Source organism: Anser cygnoides, chromosome 1 (genome assembly GCF_040182565.1).
Source record: "Anser cygnoides isolate HZ-2024a breed goose chromosome 1, Taihu_goose_T2T_genome, whole genome shotgun sequence".
Classification (NCBI taxonomy): Eukaryota; Metazoa; Chordata; class Aves; order Anseriformes; family Anatidae; genus Anser; species Anser cygnoides.
Genome location: NC_089873.1, coordinates 45,780,398 through 45,803,111, shown reverse-complemented (window position 1 = coordinate 45,803,111; position 22,714 = coordinate 45,780,398). Strand labels below are relative to the sequence as shown.

Here is a 22,714-nt window from a genome sequence, read left to right as displayed (position 1 = left end):
CCTAATTCTTTTCACGCTGTAATAGGATTATCATACAAGATGACTACATTTGTACCTTAGCCAAAATACACAGTGATTTACATGCAGAATAAGTGAAACCATCTAGAAATTTAATTTTCTAAAGACTGGCATAAAGCTCTTCAAGACCCAACCCACCTGGGAAATGCAAGTTGCTGTTGAATCAGTAGTGAAGCAACAGGTTTCAAGGCTGTGCCAGGGAGAGAGGGAAATGTCTCACCTCTCTGATACCCCCTCACATCTTTACCTAGAGAGGAAGTTTTTCTGTCGTCAGTTACTGATTCACTCAGCCCAGGGAAGGGCTGCTTTCCAGTTTGGTGTGAATGCCGATCCCCTAATCAGCTGGAGAAAAGGAGTCACTTACATAAGCGCGGGGAAAGAAAACACTTCTGCGATACTGCTCACATGAAGACCTAGGACTGAGCACTGGTTTACTCCTGACGTCCAGCTTCTGCATCTGCTCACCCAGTTTCTTTAGGGCTGTATTGACCGGGACGAGTGGCAATTTGGGAGGCTTCCTTCTTCTTACTCCTCTTTCTTTTTCAAGGCAGTCAGTGAAGAAAAGTGGAAGGCATGACCCCCTCGTCAGATAGAGAGCTCAACGGGCTAGATAACCCCAGCTTTGTGGTGAGTCTGCTCTTCTCTGATGGGTAATTCTTGTATAAATTGGTGTGATCCCTCCAAATGGAGGAGAAAGGGACAGCCAGGGGGGTTGGACTGTATGCAGGGATGCTTGTGTGTGGTAAAGGTCTGTCTCAGCTCTTTTATCAGCAGGAATCTGAGGAATGATAGCCTAACTAAAGCTTGCTGCTGCTGCAGACTCAGTGCAGCTTCTGCTCTCTGGTGCCCTTCTCACTTCTTTTCTCTCCATTATTTCTAAAATGATAGAGTAGGTGAATGGCAGTGCAAGTGTGTCTGTATTGAAAAGGAAGAGAGCTGGTGGATCCTGGTGCAGGTGTCCCCGGACAGAGGCATTTATATATTAACTAGTAAAATTACAAAACAAATTTAGCCTGCCGAAGAATGTGTTTCTTTGTCTTCTGGATCTATTTCTAGTGAGGTTAACTGTTAGAGAGGTGGGTGAAAAAGGGTTTGGGGAGTCAGCATGGGAAAGTACCCTGTAGATTTATAGTGGGATAGTAAAAGCTGTAAATGATGTGTGAATTCAGGGGTGTGCAGTGCACGGGAAATACTGGGAGCTATAACAGAGCCACAGGGCAAGGACTTGGGGCACAGCAGCCCCATTCCTATCTCATGGCAGAGGTCACCTCCATTAGAAACAAGGAAAGCTGCTTATATTCTGACAGCAAGGGTCAAAGAGTGGGGTCCTGCAGCTGTCCCATACCTTGGTACAGACCACCCAGGAGTCATTTAATCTCCTGGTGTCCGAGTCTCCCATTTCTCAGATAACTCTTGGAGAGCTTGCTGCGAACAGTGGAGGTGGAGTGCTGTGTGAGCAGCTGCAGGCAGAGCCTCGGGGAGGTACTTGGAGCAATGCAGGGGCTTGCTTTCACTATCGTTAATGATCTCCATTTCTACCTGTTCTGCCATAACACAGATCAGGCTTGTGACTGCCTGAAGTTTGAATTACCACTATCTTCTGCCTGTGGTTCTGGCAGTTCGGTTTCTGACCACCTTCCTGATGCAGTACGCAGAGGGCATCCCAGGCCCCTGGCCTCAGGGGAGCAGCCAGGCTGAGAACCACCAGGAGCAGCTACAGCAGCTCCTGCAAGGGCCTGTCACTGCCCCAGACTGCTCCTGCCTCTTCCTCCTCGCAGTGCCTCGGCATCACGGGATGGCTGAGGCTGGCGGGGCCCTCTGGAGACCACCTGCTCCAACCCCTGCTCAAGCAGGGCCACCCAGAGCAGGCTGCCCAGGACCACGTCCAGGTGGTTTTTGAAGATCTGCAAGGAGGGAGAGTCCAAAAACTTTCTGGGCAGCCTGTGCCAGTGCTCCATCACCCGCACAGTGAAGAAGTGCTTCCTGATGTTCAGGTGGAACCTCCTGTGCTCCAGTTTGTGCCCATCACCTCTTGTTCGGTCAGACATTGTCTCCTGTCCTGCCTGGTCCTGTTATCTCTGCTTCATCCTTCTCCTGCTGAGCCCTGCTCGCTCTCCTCCAGCTCCCGGGGAAGGCCAGGCACTCGTGATGGTCATGCGAGGCTCTTACTGGCACAGGCTCTGCCCAGCTGCCCTGTGCCTCCTGGTTAACATGGGAAAAGTTGCAGTGAAAGGAAAGGAGCTTAATGCTGTCCGCCTAGCTTAGGAATCATCTACCCGTGGTGTTATTCAGGAGTAGCTGTCCCCAAATAACTCCCTGCATGAGCAGTCTTAAATACCTTGCTGTACTTTGTGTTAATCCACAGCTCAGGCCCTCCTGTTCTGAAATGAAAATGCCTCCATAGGGAGTTATTGAGGAACGCCTTTTGCTCTTGAAGTTCATGCCTGAGCTCAGTTTGAATTAACCCTGCCCTCACCTATCTGTTTTGAAGGATGTGTGATGACCCCAGCCTGCCTTGGCTGGGTAAATACACTGTGTTTTAAGAGGTATCAGATAGCGCATTTCTAACAGCATGATCTTAAATGGGACAGGCACAGGTCTTGGAAACTTGGAGATTTCAAGTGGTGATGCTGTCCTGCAGGGTTAATTGGCCGCATCTGCAAATGTACAACTGAATGTAACATTAATTTTAAGTCCCTGTTCCCTGACCCTGTGTTAGCTCCAGCAGTAGGTAGGCCATGAGCACACACCCTGCTTTGCTGGGCCTTTCAGTGTCTTTACATTCAGGCAGGACTTGAAGGTTAAAAAAAAAAAAAAGAAGTTTGGTGCTGACACAGTGGTTGAGCTTCTCCTGACAGCAGGTTTCTCTGCCATGTGCATGTGCACATGGTGTTGTATGCATGCACAGGTGGGATGTGCGTGGAGTTGTGCATGGGGTGTCTGCGTGTTTGTGTGTGCACGTGTATGCACAGAGGTCAGGGTGAGGTGGAAGAAGAAGCAGAAAATTGGGGGCATTTACTCAGCTTAAAAACTGAGGCACCTGAAGCAAAGCACTATTTTGCTTTCCTTGACAAAGCACATCTCTGTACAAACAAACCCTGTGAGGCGTACAGCTCCCTGGGGAGCCCTGAGGCTTCCGGCTGCCTGCGAGGGGATCCAAGCCTTCCTGGGGAGCTGTTCCAGACCCACCACCTCCCCAAGGCCCCGTGTCCCCAGGTTGTCTCCCCATCTCCGGTGCTGCCCCGTGCTCAGCGCATCCCCCTGCCCCGCAGCTGTGGCACAGGGTGCCGTCCCCGTGGCAGACAGCCAAGCTGGGCAGCACCTGGTAGCCCCTGCTGGGGATGAGGTCTCATCCCACCCAGCTTCTGCCAGCTGGCGCCTTTGAAATGGACGCCAGGACGCCATGGTCTTTGGTTTCGCCTGGTTCCTCCGTTTTAGAGAGGAGTCCTGGGTTGTACCCAGCACAGGTGTGTTTATTGAGGCAGAACACTTGTAAGGGTGTGTGTGAGATCAGGAAAAGAAGATTTAAGAGAAGGAAATGAATACAAAAAAGGCTTCTACTCTGTAAAGGGTCAAATTGTTTCAATGTATTTTATCAAAAGAGATGTTTGAGTGGGCTGGAGAACAGGGGACAGCACAAGAGTCATGTGTGAATCCACTGCACACTCCTTCTTGTTTCTGGTCAGTTTCTCCATCCTTAGCAAGACATTAATGATACTAAAAGGCTTTGTCCCGATGTCTTTTTGAGGCTGACACACCCTCAAATGTTTCTCCTGGACTAGACATGTGTATATAAGCATATAACCGATTTCCCTAGGTGTTTTTACCTCTGTTTTAACCTCCCCTCAGTTGCTCTTTTTTCTTCCAGCCTTGTTGAAACTACATACATGGGTTTGCAACAAGACATGGAGCATGGCTGCAGGAGAGGCAGCTGTGGCTAACGAAAGGTCTCTCTGTTTTCCAGGGTGAAGATGGGAGCCACCACTGCTCCTTGCCGGATCCTGCTGCCCAAGGCCCAGAGAAAATCGGGGTTAAGGGCCGGGACAACAAGTTAGCCTACACCATCACGGACGTGCCCCCCTGGTACCTGTGCATCCTGCTGGGCATTCAGGTGTGACAGGGATGCAGGCAGAAGGTGGGGGGGTTGGAAGGTTAACAGTTGTTCAGGTCAGTTCATGGTGGCAAAACCCGAATTTGGCGGTGCTTTATGTTCCCCAGGTGTGACTGGAGCTGTTCTGGGCTAGATCTCAGTGGACTTCAGGTCCTTCCCACGGCTGCCTGAGCACTGATTGCTATCCTTGTGCCTGCAGCTACACCCTGCCCCTTGAAGTGCAGATGGAAGGCAGAGTGCCAGGACCAGAGTCAAATAGCTAACGAGAACAGGTCAGATACCTCTGCTGAAGCCAGTCAAATGGCTAAAGATGTCTGAGCTTCTGCCTTCCCACTGCAATAAAAGCTAGACAGAGGAAGCATGAGAAGGGTCCACACTGCTTTGGCCACTCCATGCCCCAGCGTGTTAAATGCCTCAGTGCCACACAAAGCCACCGGGTGCGGAGCCTCAGAAAATAGAGATCTCAGAGTGATTAAGGAAACAACGGACCGTGCTTGAAGCCTGGTGGACATCTTGTACTTTGTTTCCTTCAAAGGTCATCTCAGAGTTAGAATGTATAAAAACAAGGTTTTATGAACACATCTGAGTCATAATTTTAATAAAGCATGCCTCTAATGAGCACAGTGAGTTTCTGAGTGCCACCAATCCCACCACTGCAGTCCTGTACTATGAGTAAGAACTAGGAATTGATACCAGCTGAAGTGACCTTACCTTGTCCATTGCTCAGCACAAATAATGTTAATATTTAAGCAAAAATAAATCTGAAAAATTTATTTGCACATTTAGTTATTAAGTAAAGTTCATCATTGAAATACCTCTGTGACTCTTCTGAAAAACACAATGCCTGATTTTTCCATTCTTTGGTGTCCGTTTTTTAAGGCTATTCATAATTGCACTGTGTGAGAAAAGTAGTTGATAGCGAAGAGTGGACGACTTTGCTAACTTTTTATGTTATAAGTTGTGGTGCAAATGAAATGAATAGAGACATTTGCACTCACCTCACCTGATCCCTTCCTTGGGAAGTCCCCTACTTCCTGGAACAGCATACCCAGCAGCTTTGTTTGCAGGGCTGTGGATAAACTGGTTGCATATGACAGCAATCTTGGGGGTTCAGAGCACTACAAAATGTCTTCGGGCATGGAAAGTGAGAGAAGTCTGTGGGAGTGCATTGCAGTTCTTGTAGGTACCTTGGAAGAGTCCTTAACAGAACATTAAAGTTGTCAAAAGAGGGAATGGGTAGTACTAGTGTCACCCAAACACAAAAGCGCAAGATACTTTCAGACTTCCCTCAGCAACACAGTAATTATATTATGCCAGTTCTGTGTCTTCCTTCACTCAGTCTTTCTCTGTGGCTCCTAGCATTTCCTGACAGCTATGGGAGGTCTCGTAGCCGTCCCGCTGATCCTTTCCAGAGAGCTTTGCCTCCAGCACGACCTGCTCACCCAGAGCCACCTGATCAGCACCATCTTCTTTGTCTCAGGCATTTGCACCCTGCTGCAAGTCCTCTTTGGAGTCAGGTAGGCCAAAGGCAAGAAATGGAATATGCAAGAAAATTTATAGATGCAATTACTACGTGCTCAGCAACCAGCTTGCTGTAGAGTTTATCTATTAACAAGGGTCATTTGCTACCCTTGGGCAGTCAGGACACATGCCAAAGCATACTGCAATTGCTGTACCTGACAGCTTTGTATGGCTACCTCACTGTTTGACTTCTGCATTTCCTGGTAATTGATGCACTTTTCATTGGGTTCATAAGGTATTGGCCATGCTAAATAATAAATCATTAAAAGATGCACTAAGCAGTATCTGCCTCCTCCTTATCAGGGATCCTCCAGCTGCAGCAGGTCCCTTTTGATCTCATCCTGGGACACAGAGTCCTTGAGAAACTCTAGGGCAGGGGATGACTGGGAGAAATGGGAGCCCATCTGCCACGTTTAGGGACACAGGGAGGAGCAAAAGTCACACGTTCTTTGGCTTTTGAATCTGAATGACCTGGTTAAAACTCTTCTACCAGCAAATCACAAAATGTTTTTTACACTTCCTGTATCTTTCCCCAGGGCAACTTTCCCATCTCTGTCTGTCATAAGAAATGGCTGTAGATGACCCCCTCCCCAGAGGTGACCCCACTTCTCCTTTGTTGCTGCAGGATTCATGGAGGAAGGGGTCTGGAGATGTACAATGCCATGCAGGCCAGGCCACCATGGCCACTAAAGAGGGACAACCTGGTTCTTCTGAGTTCAGTTAACTCCAGGTTAGGGTGCATGGCCATAGTGGGGGCCGTTTCAGACTGGAGTCCTCCCAGGCCACCCCCAAATGACTTGGTGAATACCTGAGGGCTGTGACTTGCCTTGCTTGCTGTTAGCCAAGGAGAAGCGTGTGGCAGGAAGCCTCTCCTGTGGCTAAATAGCTAAACAAGGAACAACAGATCAAATTAAGCAGTGAGGAGTTATTCCTGTAAGATAAGCTTACTTTTTATTTATTTATTTATTTATTCTGTGCTGAGGATGCAAATACCTTATTGCCAGCCCCAATTGTAAGGCATGAGGACATTCCCTGTCAGAAAGGTGGACTCAGCCTGTGGCACAGCTGGAGGAGGGATGGTAATCAAAACCAAGCCTGGGGAAACAGTTGGAAGCACTTTTTTTTCCTCCTTTTACTGCTTTCTCAAAGCCTTTAGTAGCTGATAACCATGAATCACCAACAGGACTGTTGGGAAAACAGTAAATACAAGGCTGAGGGGATGCTTTTTCCTGGAAAACATCAATGTTACTCTCCTAGGCCCTGGGGAGCCCTCAGCTAAGTGCTCTGCATAGCTCATGGTGACCACATTTAAGAAAGACTGATTTAGAGAAGAGGTGAGAAGAGGTACAGAGATGACCCATTAACATGGTGTGGGGAAGGGAGACAGTTCATCTTGTAGAGGCAATGTGAGTGATATTGGTTGCTTTAGCTTTGGCAAATGGTGGTCAGAGGGTCTGGCTGCAGCCTATGACTAGTCTGGGAGAGAAGAGGGGGGATCAGGCAAGAAGAAACAATTTTAGCTAAAAGGTAATGCTGGCACATGAACAAAGAGATAGGAACTGGCCATGGAAAAGAGGTTCCTTGCAAGAGTGGGTGCAATTTGGGAGCAGTCCTGCTGAAGCAATAGCCAGGGGAAAATCCCGACGCACTGTAACCTGCAGCTTGGTCGTGTGACAAAGCATGAAAACGCAGTGATGGGTCACTAGACAAACTACCCTAGCAGCTCCTGAGGAGGCACAGGTCACTTGCCATTGTGGTGAGCCCCCTTAGCAGATGCTTCGGCATCCTGCAGTGATGATTAGAGCATAACATCTTCTCTAAACCTGCAGCTTTCCATCTTGTAAACCCTGCTGCAAAAAACTCCATGTGCCCCATATGGATCACCTCATCTTGCCCTTAGTCATAGGTCACAGAATCACAGAATGGTTTGGGTTGGAAGGGACCTTAAAGAACATCTAGTTCCAACCCCCCTGCCGTGGGCAGGGGTGCCACCCACTAGATAGGTTGCCCAGGGCCTCGTCCAGCCTGACCTTGAACACCTCCAGGGATGGGGCACCCACAGCTTCTCTGGGCAACCTGTTCCAAAATTCCAACTAGCCCACCCACACCAGCACCAGCTGTGAAACAGCTTCAGGGGTGATGCACCAGGAACTCGGGAGCTAAAAAGCTATTGTTAATTCAACAGTGGTGGTGCTGGTCCTTCCGTGACTTTTGCTTATTTTTTTGTTTTTGCCTTGCCCAGCAAAATTCTGTGAAGGCTGCAACATGTTTGGATGGATGCCATAGATAAGTAACTCCATGGATGACTGATGTGCAAATATAACTTACTGGCTAAGTTCTAACAGTGCTCTGGTTATACATGGCATGAGTAATTGCAGTGGTATAAATATCTGTTTCAGGTGGCAGAGGAGTTGTGCTGTTACAGCTATGCCACCTTTCATTTTCCTGTGCTTTCTGGTGAATGGTGGAAATGCAGGGAAATTTGTGCCCTGCAGAAGCATTCACGTGGATTGCTGCCCCACTGCTTTTCTGAGCAGGTGCCACAGGAGTTTCTGGGGCAAGGAGAGGTTGCTCTGGGAGCTGCTCCCAGGGATGCGTTCTGAGCAAATGAAGCCAAGGTGCCTTGGAGGCTTCTCTTGGCTTGTTCCGAGCTCCATTCTTGGCTGTGTCCATTCCGTTCTAGTGTCAGTGGAAACAGGGCAGAGGGCTTAGCTTTAAAAAACAGTCTAGTAAAAGCTGAGTGACAATTTCCAGTGACCCCAGTCTGAGGATGGCTATGGAGTGGGGAGCAGCCAGCATATATATGTGCTTGTGTTTGTAAGCTGGTTGCGAAGAAAAATGAGGCATCTCAAGGGAACAGAGGAAACAACTGGATATTGGTGGGATTTGGGCCTAGGTCAATGCTAAACTTTTCTTCGGAGTCTCACCATCTTTCTTCCTTGCTCTTCTCTCCTCCTCCAACTTGTTCTTTTGGCTGCTGTTTTACCACATGCAGCCCTGTGACCTAGTCACACCTGAGGAGGACAATTTTTCCTTAAAGCAGAATTTGACTCCAGAGCCAATCTGCTTCCCCGTCGTGGTTGTTGCTCTTAAGTACAATGGGCAGCAATTCCCAAGCATTGTTAGTGATAGAGACTTGCCAGAACAGTTCAAAAAACACTGTCAGTGGCCATGAGCAGATTGATTTTTTTTTTTTTTAATTATTTTGCTTTTCTTTCTCTCACTCTTATGGAACTGGGATTCCAGCATTCTCACTTTTCAGCTTTCCCCACTGTTCTCCTTCCAGGTTGCCTATTATTCAAGGAGGGACTTTTGCATTCCTGACCCCCACCCTGGCCATGCTGTCTCTCCCCAAGTGGAAGTGCCCTGCCTGGACGCAGAACGCCACTCTGGTGAATGCCTCTTCACCGGAGTTCATTGAAGTCTGGCAGACACGGATGCGAGAGGTATATTGCATTTTCAGTGGCACCTGTTCTTCATCAAGGCTGTTTGCTTTCAGAAAAGCACCTCAACATGGCAGGGACATCAGTGCTGGGAATGCTCCATCCACAGCGGAACTAAGCCCTCACCCTGTTACAGCTTTTCTGGTGTTTTCATAGAATGGAATCACAGAATAGTTTGGGTTGGAAGGGACCTTAAGGATCACATGGTTCCAACCCCCTGCCATGGGCAGGGACACCTCCCACCACACCAGGCTGCCCAAAGCCCCATCCAGCCTGGCCTTGAGCACCTCCAGGGATGGGGCACCCACAGCTTCTCTGGGCAGCCTGTGCCAGGGCCCCACCACACTCTGAGTGAAAAATTTCTTCCTTATATCTACTTTAAATCTACCATCTGTTAGTTTAAAGCCATTATTTCTTGTCCAATAACTACATTCCTTGATAAAGAGTCCCTCCAATAAAGAGTCCTTCTCCAACAGGAGTTTTGATGCTGTTGAACTGGGGGCATAGAGTCTGTGGCTGATTATGGTCCCTGCAAAATTCCACTTGTGCAGACAGATCCTTTTTCCATGAAGTGTGGTTGACCTTGGGGAAGGAAGACAGGGAAGATGTTTCTAATGAAAGGACCTTGCCTATGCACATGAAACCTAGTAAAAGAGATGCTAGGCAGAACATACTGTAAATATTACAGTAAAATGCATTCTTGGGTAGTCAAAAGAGAGGAGGAAGGGTCAGAGATCTCATTGTCTTATTTTACATCTATCGCCTTGTCAGGGTAAGTGACTAAATTTGCCTCTGTCGATCTCTACACTGGGATGCTTTGCAAAGTGTTTGGGAATTGTTGTGAGCTCACAAAGTATTTGCTGTGCAGAGCAGCTTGCCATCCCTACTGATACATGTAAAACCTCTTCTGTCATAAGGACGCTGCTATCTTTCCTTTCAGGCTGGGTGCTTCATCCCCAGCCCCCGGTGTTTCTTTTCCCTTTGGAACTGGGATGAAAGAAGGTGCTCAGCACTGCAGGGGATTCAGCCTGGTTTATCACCAAATCTGCAAAGGCAGAGAGCAGCCTCACCCTAGAGTCCCCTAGCTGGAGGTGACATGAGCAGCAAATGGCTTTTCAGGACAGATCACCGGCTACTTAAACAGTGATTGTCAAACACAGAAAAGTTCAGGGTGATAACTGTGTCCCTGGAGGGAAAATGATACTCAGAAAAAACAGAGGCTGTCATGACCCTCCTGTCTTACAAGTGTGCTGAAACTTCCCAAGCCCTTCCCAGCTGGGGGTGAGAGGAGGCCATGGCTCTACTCCCACTTTCAGAGCAAGAGCTTTTTTCCTGCATTTTGGGGGAGCAGAAAAAGAGGGTGCAGGGAAGCTGCTGCATGCTTGGATGGCACAAAGGACAGGCTGGAGGAGTCTCTGGAATAAAATTAGCCCTGGTGAGGACTAAATCCCTCAGCCAAGGTGGGAGTTGATGTACTGGTACTTTGGTGGTCCTTCCCCACATGTCCTGCTCAGCTGAGCCGTGCTGCAGCCAGCAGGAGAGCCTCTGCACTGGTCCATCTGTGGAGTCTGAGCCTGGCTCTCACACTGGTTTGGCACCGACATAAAAAAAGGCTTAGCAGCTGGAGCTCCATTCACCCTCTGCTCTTTTTCTCCAATTTTCCAGGTACAAGGAGCTATCATTGTAGCTTCCTGCTTTCAAATCTTCGTTGGATTTTCTGGCCTGATTGGATTTCTGATAAGATTCATCGGGCCCCTGACAATTGCCCCCACCATCACCTTGGTTGCACTACCTCTCTTTGACTCAGCTGGAAATGATGCTGGGCAGCACTGGGGCATAGCCTTCATGTAAGTCTCACTTCCCCTTGGGAAAGCTGAGTGTACACAAACTGCCTACCTCAAATTTGAAATCAGATGTTACAATTGGTAGCAGGGTTCTCTTGAGTTCAAGGTTTATTTGTTGAGCACTAACATCCAGCAGGCTTGTGCAAGACACCAGCATGGCATAGCTACCTCCCAAAGAACTTAGAGACCTCAGCAACACCAGCAACAAAGCAAAACCAAAAATTGATTTAAAATCATCTGATATAATGAAAACCCAAAGTTCATAGGTCAATAGAGAAACAAGTCTTTCCTGTGAGTCATTGCTGAGGGCCTCTCTGTTGTATTTGTGTATGCACGTTATCTTACACACCCATTATTTAAATTAAAAAGGCATTTCTAAAATAACAAAGTTGAGCACCCAGGCTTAGGTATTCCTCGAATTAAAAGAGCTGCTGCTTCTTGTCTTGTTTTCACACCATGAGGAGGAATTGTTTTCTCCCCAGAGGGCCTGGGGGGCTCTGGAAATGTCTGCGTTGTGTGTATGTGGTTTTGCACCGTTAAGAGCTTTCTTTCAAGGCTATTTGTGTGTGTGCCTTTGTGCATGAGTGTACAAGTGTGCTTGGTGGCAGAAATTTGTTGGTACTTCAGAAACAATTTCAGAAAATAGAAGGTCCACTGCATGGTTCGCCTGCAGGTTTAGCACTTTCAGATCTATAATACAGAGTTAAGCTCAGGCTAGCATATAACAGCAGCAGGTTGTTATCCTCCATAACAGTTTGCTAGTAACAGTTTGCTAGTGCTTTCAGAGCTGCCTTTGGCGACTCAGGGGTCAGGGCTGAATGCAGCCCTGGGAAAGCAACGTACCGTTGTAGGGTCATGATCCAGCCCCAGACTGGGCTTCTGCTCCTAGCTCCACTTCTCCTGGCACTGCTGGTTCTGTTCTGCCTGCCCACACCTGCACTCTCAGGCCCCCAATGCTACCTTTCTTCTCCACATCCAGTTCCCCACCTGACCGATCTCTTCCACCAGCACACCGTAAGACCCCAAACCCTTCCTGTCTTCCTGCTCTCCAGCTTCCCTTTCAGCATTGTTTCTTCCACCACATCTCTGGTTTGTTCTGTTCCCTGATCCCAGTCCTTTCTTTCATGACTCAGACTCCTTTGCCCCAACCTGATGATTGTGCTCTGAGCCATGTGGGTTGTGTCTTCTTTTGCTGCCTCTTCCATTCTCCATTGGTGCCATTAGGGAAAGGGAGAGGGAGCTGGTGGAGTTGGTAGAAGACATGAGCCCTGTGCTCTCAGCCCTACTGTCCAGCCCCCACCACATCCCAGAGCCCCGATAATGGGCGATACCCTTTGTTGCCTTGAGAAACTGGGTTAGTGTGTGCTCACTTGCTCACATGGTGATGGTACATACACAATTCATCAGTTGGCGAGGCCCAGACATATTCCTGAAAAAATCTCCCAATCTTTAGAGCCTGCAAATGCTAAAATCAGAGATGTTTATGCTGAGTATTTGGGACCTGGGATGAATGATCATTGTTACAGACTGATCATATGTGAGCAGAGTTTTGTGAAAAAGAGCAATATGTATCTCCCCATAGAAAAAATTTTACTAAACCTCAAATCTCTACTGCAGGTCACAGGCAGACCTTACCACTGCTCAAGGCATAATGACCTTCTCAACGCAGGCTATACTATGTCTATTTCCTGAACATCACTCTTCTAAATAGGTTTAGGATATATTTCTTCAGAAATATTTGGCCCGAGGCAGATGTTTTCCATGGAAATTTTCATCCTGAATGGGTAAAGTTAGGCAGAATTATAAGCAGCTGAAAATAGCATCTGTTAATGGAATGTGTCAGGCAACCTGAATAATAAGCAGTGACACCTACCAAAGATAGACGAGTGCTCGGCAGTGATTCATCAGGGTGCTGAGCCCCTTTGTGCAAATGCACAAAACGTGCACTGATGCAGTCGGTCTGGGCTCTGCAGCTTTAGAAACCAGGAATGGAAACTGGTTCCCCCTCCGATGTTCTGTGTCCAGTCATTCAGTGAGTGCTTTGAATTACGATTGGTAACCTTTGCCTGTATGCTGTAGTGTGTCTTTGTGCAGCTCTGTGCTGCCGTTGCCAAGAGGTTCAATCCCACATGAGGGATGGGAGAGGGGCTGCACCTTGTAGCCATCAGAACAAGCCCTTGGTAGAGTATGACCGAAAGCTCATTCTGCCCCAGCCTTGCTGGAGCCACCCTTCGGTGCTGAGAGCCTGTTTTTGAGGTCCTCTGGAGTCCTGGATCTTTGGGTAGCCAGGCCTTCAGTTAGCGTGGGGACAGGTGGGCAGCTGGGCACCCATTTTGTCTCATGGTCTGGTTTTCCCTCCTCCCAGGACTATTTTTTTCATAGTTCTGTTCTCTCAGTACCTGAAGGACATCCCTGTACCACTGCCGTCGTACCAGAGAGGCAAGAAGTGCCACTTCTCCCCCGTCTACCTCTTCCAGATCTTCCCGGTACGTTCGGGTTCCTGGCCACCTGTGCGGCATGGCGGAGGGACCAGCCTCACCCAGCCCAGACTGCTGGGGCTGTTTCCACTCGCTTCAAGTGGACTGAACGCTTCCTGGCACAGGCTATGCTGCAAGGGGACAGAAGGGAGAAGGGGAGAAGGGGAAAAGGAGAGAAGGTCCCAACCGCCCTGCTCACGGGGTGGGAGGGAGGGCCGCTGGGACCCTTGCTGTGCTGTCCCTCCCCCTCCATCCCACATGCACGCACACATGTGCATGGGGAAGGGGCTGGGCTCGTTCCAGGCCCTGCCCAGCCTCACCAGCGATGCAGGTGTGCCCTAACCAGGCTGCTGAATGTGACGGGCAGGTGCTGCTGGGGCTGTCCCTGAGCTGGCTGCTCTGCTACGTGCTGACAGTGACCGACGTCCTCCCTGGGGACCCCGCCGCCTACGGCTACCTGGCACGGACTGACACACGCGGGGACGTTTTGTCTCGGGCTCCCTGGTTCCGGATCCCTTACCCAGGTACCATGGCATGGCCCCGCACTCAACCCCATCTCTCGCTGCTGCTCCCCACGTGGTTCATGGCCACCACAAGTGCCAAAAATGAGGCAAATACCCACAAATACCTTTATCATTCTTCCCCTTCAGTAGATTTCAGTGTAAACTGAGCCTGAATCGAGCTCTGCATTTGCAGGCCAGTGGGGAGTGCCAACCGTCAGCTTGGCTGGGATATTCGGCATCCTCGCCGGGGTGATCTCCTCCATGCTGGAGTCCATGGGGGATTACTACGCCTGCGCCCGCCTGTCTGGCGCCCCGCCGCCGCCGAAGCACGCCGTCAGCCGCGGGATCGGGGTGGAGGGCATCGGCTGCCTCCTGGCCGGGGCCTGGGGAACGGGGAACGGCACCACGTCCTACAGCGAGAACGTGGGGGCCCTGGGCATCACCAAGGTGAGCCTCGTGCGGCGGGGTGACTGCAGTGCTCCCGGCCTCCTGCAGCTCCTCCCTGGTGCATTTACGGGTGTGTTGTGTGGGGGTATGGACTGGAGCTGGGAAGCGATCTTAGCCCACCTCTGCAGGGACTGCCACCTGAAAATGTGCCTGCTGCCTACAGGCACTTGGTGACCACCTCAGGGTGCTACGAAACCCATAGCACAGGTTGTCAGTCCCTCTTTTGCTGCTCATGGTCTGTATATGGGAGAAGTACAAGCTGCTGTTACTCGTGGCTCCTGGCCTAGGCTTCTGTAAGACTAAAGGGCGGTATGTTACTGACCTACTCTGGAAATGTCCTAAGGACTGAATAGTCCAAAGACTATCTGTCTACCTACCTATCCGTCTGTCTATCCATCTTCTTTTAGATATTTTTAAAGAGGAGAGGATAAAATGTGGTGCCAAATACTTTATGTTTTTACTTCTCTATAAAGTTTTGTGAATTCCTTGAGTATCTTATTGCTCTTATAAGGAAGAGAAATTTCCAGAGATAGATAAGCTTGACTATCAGATCATAGAGATCATAGATTTTCACTAAGACTTATAGCCAGAGGATGGGTACATCCAGCAACCACTTGAAAACATTTTAAAATCATTGTCAAACAAGCTATGTCATGTCAGCAGAGCTGTGAGTCTGTAAATGAATGCAGAAGTTGACTTACGGCTCACACTCTATAATTTTAGTTATTTCACTGGATTTTATAAACCTCAGTCACAATAACCATTTTTTACAGTGTTTGACCTTGTCACTATGTGGTTGGTGCATACTGACCATACACCTGAGCCTGTTCTTTCATGACGTGTGGTTTGCTGATGTGATCGTAATGCAGAAGTGACCGGACTCACAAGTATCAGTTTATAGGACAAGCCTTCTCCCCATGTACCCAAAGCCCTTCAGATAGACATGCCATCCTTGCTGATTCAGCAGAGTTCCCTTAGATCCCACCTCTGCTCACCTTGTTCAGACTTAAGAAACCAGAAGTCTCATCTCAATCTTAAATCCAACTCTGACTGGGATAGGTGGTGATGCTGAGAGCACAAGGCAGATTCCATTTCATTTGGTTTTTACATGGGAAATATATTTTTCCATCACAAAAAGAAACACAAAGGACTTGTTTCCTTTGCTTAAACACAGGTGTCCAGCACTACCTGAAATGTGTTTGGATATTTCAGATATACACAGGGGCTGTCAGGTAAAGCAAAGGAGAAGCTGCCACAAACTGCCAAGATCCAACAACTTAAATGGCACCAGACACCTGTGTTTAAGCTACTGGATCAAGCCCAGCATGCCAGTACTGGGCTCTCACGTCCAGAAAATAAGAGGAGGATTTTAAGGAGGGGTAAAGATCTCAGAATCACCATATACGTAGCAGAGAACTGTGTGGTTTCTTCAATCAACCAATTTTTTTGTTTTCCTGACATAATTGAAACAAACTCTAATCTAGAGGCTTTAGAAGCAGATGCTCCCAGTTGTGGTATCAGTGGATTAGTTAATTTGCCTTTAAGGCCAACTCCAGATATTGGGTAATTTGACATTTCACAATTTTGGCAATAGAAGAATCTGAAGCTTTATTCTAATCCTGGAACAAATAGCTCTTCTGGCTTTTATTAAATTACTGTTTTGATGGTAATGGTGTCCCAAGGTTTTAAGCCAAAGAATATAAAAAGTGCACCTGAAGGCAATGCATGATTTTATTTTGAAACTCCCCACCAAATCTCATTCATTTATCTTTCACAATTAAGTAATACTTAGTGTTTCATAAATATGTGCCTTTAAAGTATTTTTAAAGATATTTTAAAAGGGACACTACTAGTTACTGGGAATGTTTCTGTTGAAAGCATTTGTAAAATGCCCTTGAAAGAAAAGTGACATTCTTCAGATATTTCAACGGAAGGATTAAAATAATTAATTGAATTATGAATTGTTTGCAGAGGATTACAGAATTTCTCAGCCTATGACTTGAAAACTGTAAATCTTAACATGATTCTTTAAGCTGTCCAAGTTTTGGTGTGGCAAGGCCTATCTTGAATTGAAAGTCTAATAAATATTTCTGCTTTTCTGTTTAATTTCTGCAATCCATAAATGTCTCTTTCATCCCTTTGTTTGGCAGATGCTCTCTTCCCTATTCACATACTCTAACAACTCTGAATGAAAGGCATGGCTTGGTGCTTCATCCTGTTTTAGTTGTAGTGCCAGACTAAGAATGACCCCCTGGCTCTTCGTAGGGAAAAAATGAGAGAGAGCTGCTTTTATTGAAGCTAGATGGGTGATGACGGGTAGGGGGCAGACCAAGGGACTTCCCCACTTCTGTAGTTGATCATGGAAAGGATGTATTAGATCCAAGAGCTCAGGATGGAAGCAGCCAGCGCGGCCAGCTCTGCCTTCCCACCTTTGTCCCCTGGGAATGGATGACTTGGTGCAGGACATCTAGTTGAAAGCCATTTTTAGATGTAAATCTAACCCCTGGTGGAAGCGTTGTCCAGTGAATTAACTGGGTGGTTGCAGCGCCAGCCTGGGGGTATGCCAGGACATTTCTGGGCCGGAGAGAAAGCAAAGCAGTGTGTGGGGATTACTCTGCTCTTAAATTATTAATAAGCTTTTTGTTTCACAGCAAAATATTTAAGTCCTGGCAGCAATAAGGAAGAAGATAACATAAAGTACATAGGTGGGGATCCCTGATTGTTCTTGGAGTGCCTATTATGATAAACGTTTCCTAGTCTGCAGCTACAGGGACTTTCCACACGGTGAGAACTTCCTGGCTCACCAGCAGCTGCGTCCGAACCTCGGAACTGAAGGCAACACCGAGTGCTTCGGTCAGAGGTGCAAGCCCTGCCCAGCAGGTCCACACTGACTGGCGCTGCCACCCCCTGCCTGGCTGTGCCAGCGCACGACTGCCTCCTCTTCCTCTTGCCCCAGGTCGGGAGCCGCATGGTGATCGTTGCCGGTGCCTGCACCATGCTCCTCAGCGGCGTCTTCGGAAAAGTCGGGGCGATGTTTGCCAGCATACCCACCCCTGTCATCGGAGGCATGTTCCTCGTGATGTTTGGCATTATCACAGCAGTGGGGATTTCCAATTTGCAGGTATCGGCTGTGTGCATGCTGTTTCATCCCTAGGGTAGATGACTTTGGCTTCAGGCCAGATTCTTACCAGCCTAAGTCAGACGTAGCTGTGCTGCAGCAAATGCAAACATTTGTACTGGCAGTTCCTTGGGTGAAGATGAGGGCACGCACACACACAAACTAAATCACAGACAGGTTCCTGGTTGGGAAAAGGCTTGCTATCAGCTGGGGCAGCAGGATGACTAATGCCCCCGTAGTGCCAGGGCTGCTCGTCCCAGTCACATGGTTTATCTCAAGGCAGCTGTTATCAGCAAGGGAGGCATTTCTGTCACTGCGCCTATAGATGATATTTCTTCATGTCCTATAGGAATGTATATTTAGGGGACAGCCCTTTGACTAGAGGACACAAGCTGGGCAGGAGGAAAAGGGTTTCATTTCCAACTCTTCCAGCGGTTTGTTCAGCGCTGATGGCTGAATCACAGCTTTTCCCAGCGTCTCAGCTGGAGATCATGGAGTGCTTTGCCATCTGACTGCATCTGCCCTATAAAAATGCTGGTGTATGCCATACGCGGTTTTGAAAGCATTTGCTAATTTTGGTTCAGCTTTAAGCAGAACTTCCTGTTCTAACACCTGCCATTGGGTTTGTATGTACATCTGAGCATGGCTCACTAACACAACAGCAATCCACGGATTTTGGTAATTCCAAATGGCAAATAGTAACGTATACAATTTCTCTGTGCAGTACACGGATATGAACTCCTCCAGAAACATCTTTATATTTGGATTCTCTGTATTTTCTGGCCTCACAGTTCCCAACTGGGCAAACAAAAATAGTGCGCTGCTAGAAACAGGTAAGAAGTGATAGCATGTTGTTATTTTAGAAACATTTTCTGTAGCATAGAACTGAAGCACAGACTGATCCAGATAATTTTTTAAAAGCATTTTTTCCATACAAATCTCTGAAAGCTGTGCTTTGACTGTTGACTGTTGCTTTCTGGGAGTGCTGTTCTTGTCCTCTGGTCTGACACACAGCTCTGCTGTGGAAGTACCAGTGACTGCACCTTGTCAGATTCCTGTTGGGCTAAGCACTGCTGATCCCTTCCTTGGGACATGTATCTGGGATGAGTACTTGGGTAGGAGAATACTCTAGGGCTGAATCCTGATCATGATCTCCACGAATGAGGCTTTCTTACATGCTCACACACACAATAAAACACAGGAGCAGGCTCCTCTTCTAAGTTCACTGTACTGAGATTTCTGGTCCTCCAACAGTTCCCCCTTCCTTGTGTCTCATGTGATTCACATCTTTGTCACAAAGGCTATAGTGTCATCTCTTAAGGTATATATGGCATGCTGGGTGGGCCATTGTAAAAGCTGGGCCTACAGATCTCATGCTCTGTAGACAGTCCGTCAGATGCTCCGTGTCACTGGGCTGTTTTTCTTGTGTGTATTAGCCCTCACAGAAAGACATCACACACATTCATTTAGTTGTGGTGAAATCTCATGCTAAATTTCCCAATATTTCTTTGGGAACTGCAGCTCATTTTCTTGTAGGGAGCTGCTTGGCATTATATCATGGAGATTCAGAACCTTTTTGGAGTAGAAGAAGGATTTGGGGGGGGGGATAGTGCTGTGATCTGCAACTTGTTTCTGAGTCATCTGCTGCTCACTTGCAGCTGGGTCGGTGAATAATTATGCAGAATAAAATGATAGGTTTGAAACTGGCAGTGAGGTCAACCTCTCTCCCATTGCCAAATCTCAGGCTGTGCTTTGGGATTTGCAAGTCTTGCCTAAACAAGCATGCAGCTTACAGCCTCTTGGCACCGGCTGTGCTGCTGGTTGAATATGTGTCTCTTTGCACCACTATCCAAAGCTTTGTTTTTCTGCTAGGTATCATCCAGCTGGACCAGGTGATCCAGGTGCTCCTTACCACTGGCATGTTTGTGGGTGGACTGCTGGGGTTTATCCTGGATAACACCATTCCAGGTAGGATTTGCTGAAATGAGCTAAGCTACTTGTTCAAGCCTGCCCTAGGATTTGTTTCCTAGCATTTTTTGTCTTCTTTACCACTGCTCTATGGGTAAGAGTTGTGATAGCAACCATGAAACACCACAACACTGAACTCTTCCTGGAGATGGGTAAGGAACAGGAGAGACAGGGAGCCCATCAATGCCATGGTCTCTGGTTGCAAAAGGGCAGCCTGTAAGAAAAGGACTTGTTTTTCAAGATCAATACAGTTTAAGGAAAAGTTTATTTAGGAAAAATGTCTTTTTCGGAAAATGTTAGCCTAGAGTCATGTTGAAAGGAGAGAGGAAGGCAACTGCAGGGACACTGGAAGAAATATTTCTTCCCTAGTTCTAGACAATGTGCTAACGTGCCTGCTTATGAGAGCTGCTGAAATTAAGGCTGAATTTGTATCACAGCAGTGGAAAGCAGCAGGAAAGGCTGATGACCAAAGTTAGGATATAGGACCTGCAGCTGGCCCTCCCAGCCAGCAAAGACCCTATGATTTTGATCAAGCCTGGGGAGGAATGGTGTAAGAATAGGAGAGGAAAATCTCAGGTTTGATGCAAAAACAGAACAGGAAGGGCACTCTGTTAACCAGGCTCTTTTACTGACTCGGAATTACTGAAAAGCCAATATCCTTTTGGCTCATTAATTTTATTGTACCCTTGATCTTCAGCTCCTCCAGGCAGAATTTACAGAATTTACAGGTGTGTTCACTCCCTTTCCCAAGAGGGACTCAGCTGCTGCAACAATTACAGGCAGTTAGTAATTGCTAGTTAAACCTTATTCCCTCACCCCACAGTATCTGAGCAGTTAACACCCTGCCTTGCTTTTCTAGCACTTTTTGATGCCCCTTGAATGGTTCTTGCATCCCCCATAGTCTGTGAAAACCTAAAAAAGCAGTGGAGAAGACTGCTTACCTGGAAGCCATTGCAGGAAGACTGGTATTGTCTAGCAGCTCATTAGCTGATTTCTGTGAAGACTTTTGGAGCGAGAAATGTTTAAGTGCAAGGGATTTGTATGTTCTAGTGGGTCTGCTGGGATTTGAGAGCCAGGTGTGGAGTGCACAAGGCAGTTGCATGTGCAGAACACCCATTTCAGTGGTCAAAACACAAGCACCTTACTTTTGCTTTCACAGGAACACAGGAGGAGCGGGGACTCCTGGCATGGAAGCATAGCCACAGGGGAGAGGCGGGCAACTCTCAGCTCATTTCCAAGATCTACGATCTTCCATTTGGCATAGGCACCAAATACTGTGCTGTCTCTTGGTTTCGGTATCTACCAGCTTGCCCCAAAAGACTACCCGGCAGCAAGAAAATGGATGAACTGAAGGCTGCTGGACAAGAAAGCAGTGATAAAGCAAGCTCAGAAAGAGACTCAGAGATAGGTGCTGATACAAGGATATAAGCACCTTGCCTGAAGGTGAACTCATCTCTCAAGCTGAGGTCTGAAAAGCATGTCTGCTGCTCCCATCATTTGAACATGAGCTGGCATCTCTTAGAGGCTGAAGCAAGAGAATGACAGTGTCCTTCTCTTCCTAGCTCTGCCCCCAGTACCACTGGTGACCTTGAGGGAATCATTTTTCTCCACCCTACTCCTGCCTGCCCAACTCTAGGAAGAACATAATTCTGCTTTGGGAAAGCCCAAGAAATGCCTGGGAAGGCTGCTCACTTTCCTTCCTTGCACTGATCCTCGGGGATCCTGAGTAACAGCTGTTAAGCTGGAGCAAAGCTCTTCCTTTCCCCCATCCTGGCTGCTCACCAGGCCACAGGAGAAGGCATCCCTGATGTGGGCCCTCTGCCACTCTCAGGCATCCTTTGGGCTGAGGCTTACCACCCCCACCTTAAAAATCTTTAATGGCAATGCTCACCTCTCAGACTTAAACCTCTTTCTGGCCAAAGGGACGAAACAGGCACCTCTAGGCCATGATTCACCTCATTGCTGTGATACTTTAAAGTCAATCAAATGAACGTTGCTAGAAGAGAGGCATCTAAGTTTAATGGGATGAATGTCTTCTGACAGTGCCTCTCTGTCCCTAGCCAGCAGAGGGAATCTGCAGACCTTACTTAGGTTGTTGATCCGTCAGCAATAACCAGTGTAACTGGAAGGAATCCCACCTGGGGTGCTGGGAGCAGGCTCAGGGGAGCAGCTTCCCCGGGGCACCAAAGTGCACAGAGATGAAGGAATCTCCATCAGAGATGAAGGAGAAAACTCTTCTGCTTGTAATCGGAGGTACTTCTGCTACTGCTATGGTCCATGTGTCCCCACCATGCCTGTTTGGTTTGGTGACTGTGTGGTGACAACCACGTCTCTGGAAAACAGCCTGCAGATTCTTGCTGCTTCCCGCTGTCAGCAGAACCAGCCTTAGCCTGTTAATATGTGACTGCACATGCTGGTGGCATGTAATAGCATTGCTGTAACATAAGCTCGTGTTTCCTGCATTGAGATTTATACTTAGATATTTTTGGGGGAAAATAAATAAAATATACAACGCAATGATATTTCTCAGGGTGATTGCCATAGCGAGTGGCAGGTAGTATACAAAGAACCACAGAGTGACTTGGGCTGGAAGGGGCCTCCGGAGGACATCTGGACCAACCCCTCCTCCTTAGCCCAGGTGGCAGAGGGCTGTGTCCAGTCAGGCTATGGATGGATGGAGAGCCACAGCCTCGCTGGGCAGCTTCTTCCAGTGCTTGACAACCCTCATAGTGAAAAACATTTTCCCTCATGTCTAGCTGGAATTTCCAGTGCTTCAACTTGTGTCTGTTGCCTCTTGGCACTGATTCCCCTCTCAGAAAACTCTGACCCCATCTTCTCTGTACCCTCCACCGCGATATGATGTCCCCTAAAAGTCTTTATTTCTCACGCCTATTACCATCTGGTTCTTTAATCCCATCCTGCAGCTTTAGTGATATGTTCTTTTATTGGTAAGGGGCAATGTTTTGCTCAGGGATGTGGTGGAGTCACCATCCCTGGGGGTATTTAAGAGCTGTGTGGATGTGGTGCTTAGGGACACGTTTTAGAGGTGGACTTTACTAGGTGATGGCTGGACTTTATGATCATAAGGGTCTTTTCCAACCTAAATGATTCTATGATTCTATATTGGTGTCTTCGCTTTGGGAGTGAATGAAGTCTGAATAGATCAATCTATTGCGTACGTTGGGGTCTGAAAGGAGGAAACAATATGGTATAGACAGGTTGATGTTACTGGCAGGTTGGAGCGCCTCCATTCAGGATTGTGGT

The 22,714-nt window shown here is 47.9% G+C and overlaps 1 protein-coding gene across 3 annotated transcripts; it reads left to right on the top strand.

Annotated features, from left to right (window-relative positions):
• Window positions 1–21,967, top strand: LOC106036880 (solute carrier family 23 member 1-like). 3 transcript variants are annotated; one of them, XR_010830387.1, is made up of 13 exons: window positions 5–645; window positions 3,983–4,129; window positions 5,489–5,646; window positions 8,937–9,096; window positions 10,759–10,940; window positions 13,303–13,423; window positions 13,782–13,938; window positions 14,111–14,364; window positions 17,122–17,224; window positions 17,321–17,485; window positions 18,207–18,315; window positions 19,355–19,450; window positions 20,610–20,653. XR_010830387.1 is itself a non-coding variant. In XM_013182526.3 (12 exons), the coding sequence occupies exons 1-12, from the start codon at window positions 592–594 to the stop codon at window positions 20,876–20,878; spliced, it is 1,872 nt and encodes a 623-aa protein (XP_013037980.3). In that variant the 5' UTR covers window positions 152–591; the 3' UTR covers window positions 20,879–21,967. The 3 variants fall into 3 exon arrangements, 1 of the variants encoding a protein (XP_013037980.3); XR_007162359.2 differs by having other exon boundaries at window positions 1–645; window positions 17,122–17,485; XM_013182526.3 differs by lacking the exon at window positions 17,122–17,224 and having other exon boundaries at window positions 152–645; window positions 20,610–21,967.
• The last annotated feature ends 747 nt before the right edge of the window (window positions 21,968–22,714 follow it).

Coding starts and splice junctions, on each gene's coding strand:
- LOC106036880 (XM_013182526.3), top strand. CDS start 592: ATGACCCCCTCGTCAGATAGAGAGCTCAACGGGCTAGATAACCCCAGC. Junction 13,939..14,110: donor GTTCCGGATCCCTTACCCAG/GTACCATGGCAT, acceptor CTGCATTTGCAG/GCCAGTGGGGAGTGCCAACC. Junction 19,451..20,609: donor CCTGGATAACACCATTCCAG/GTAGGATTTGCT, acceptor TTGCTTTCACAG/GAACACAGGAGGAGCGGGGA.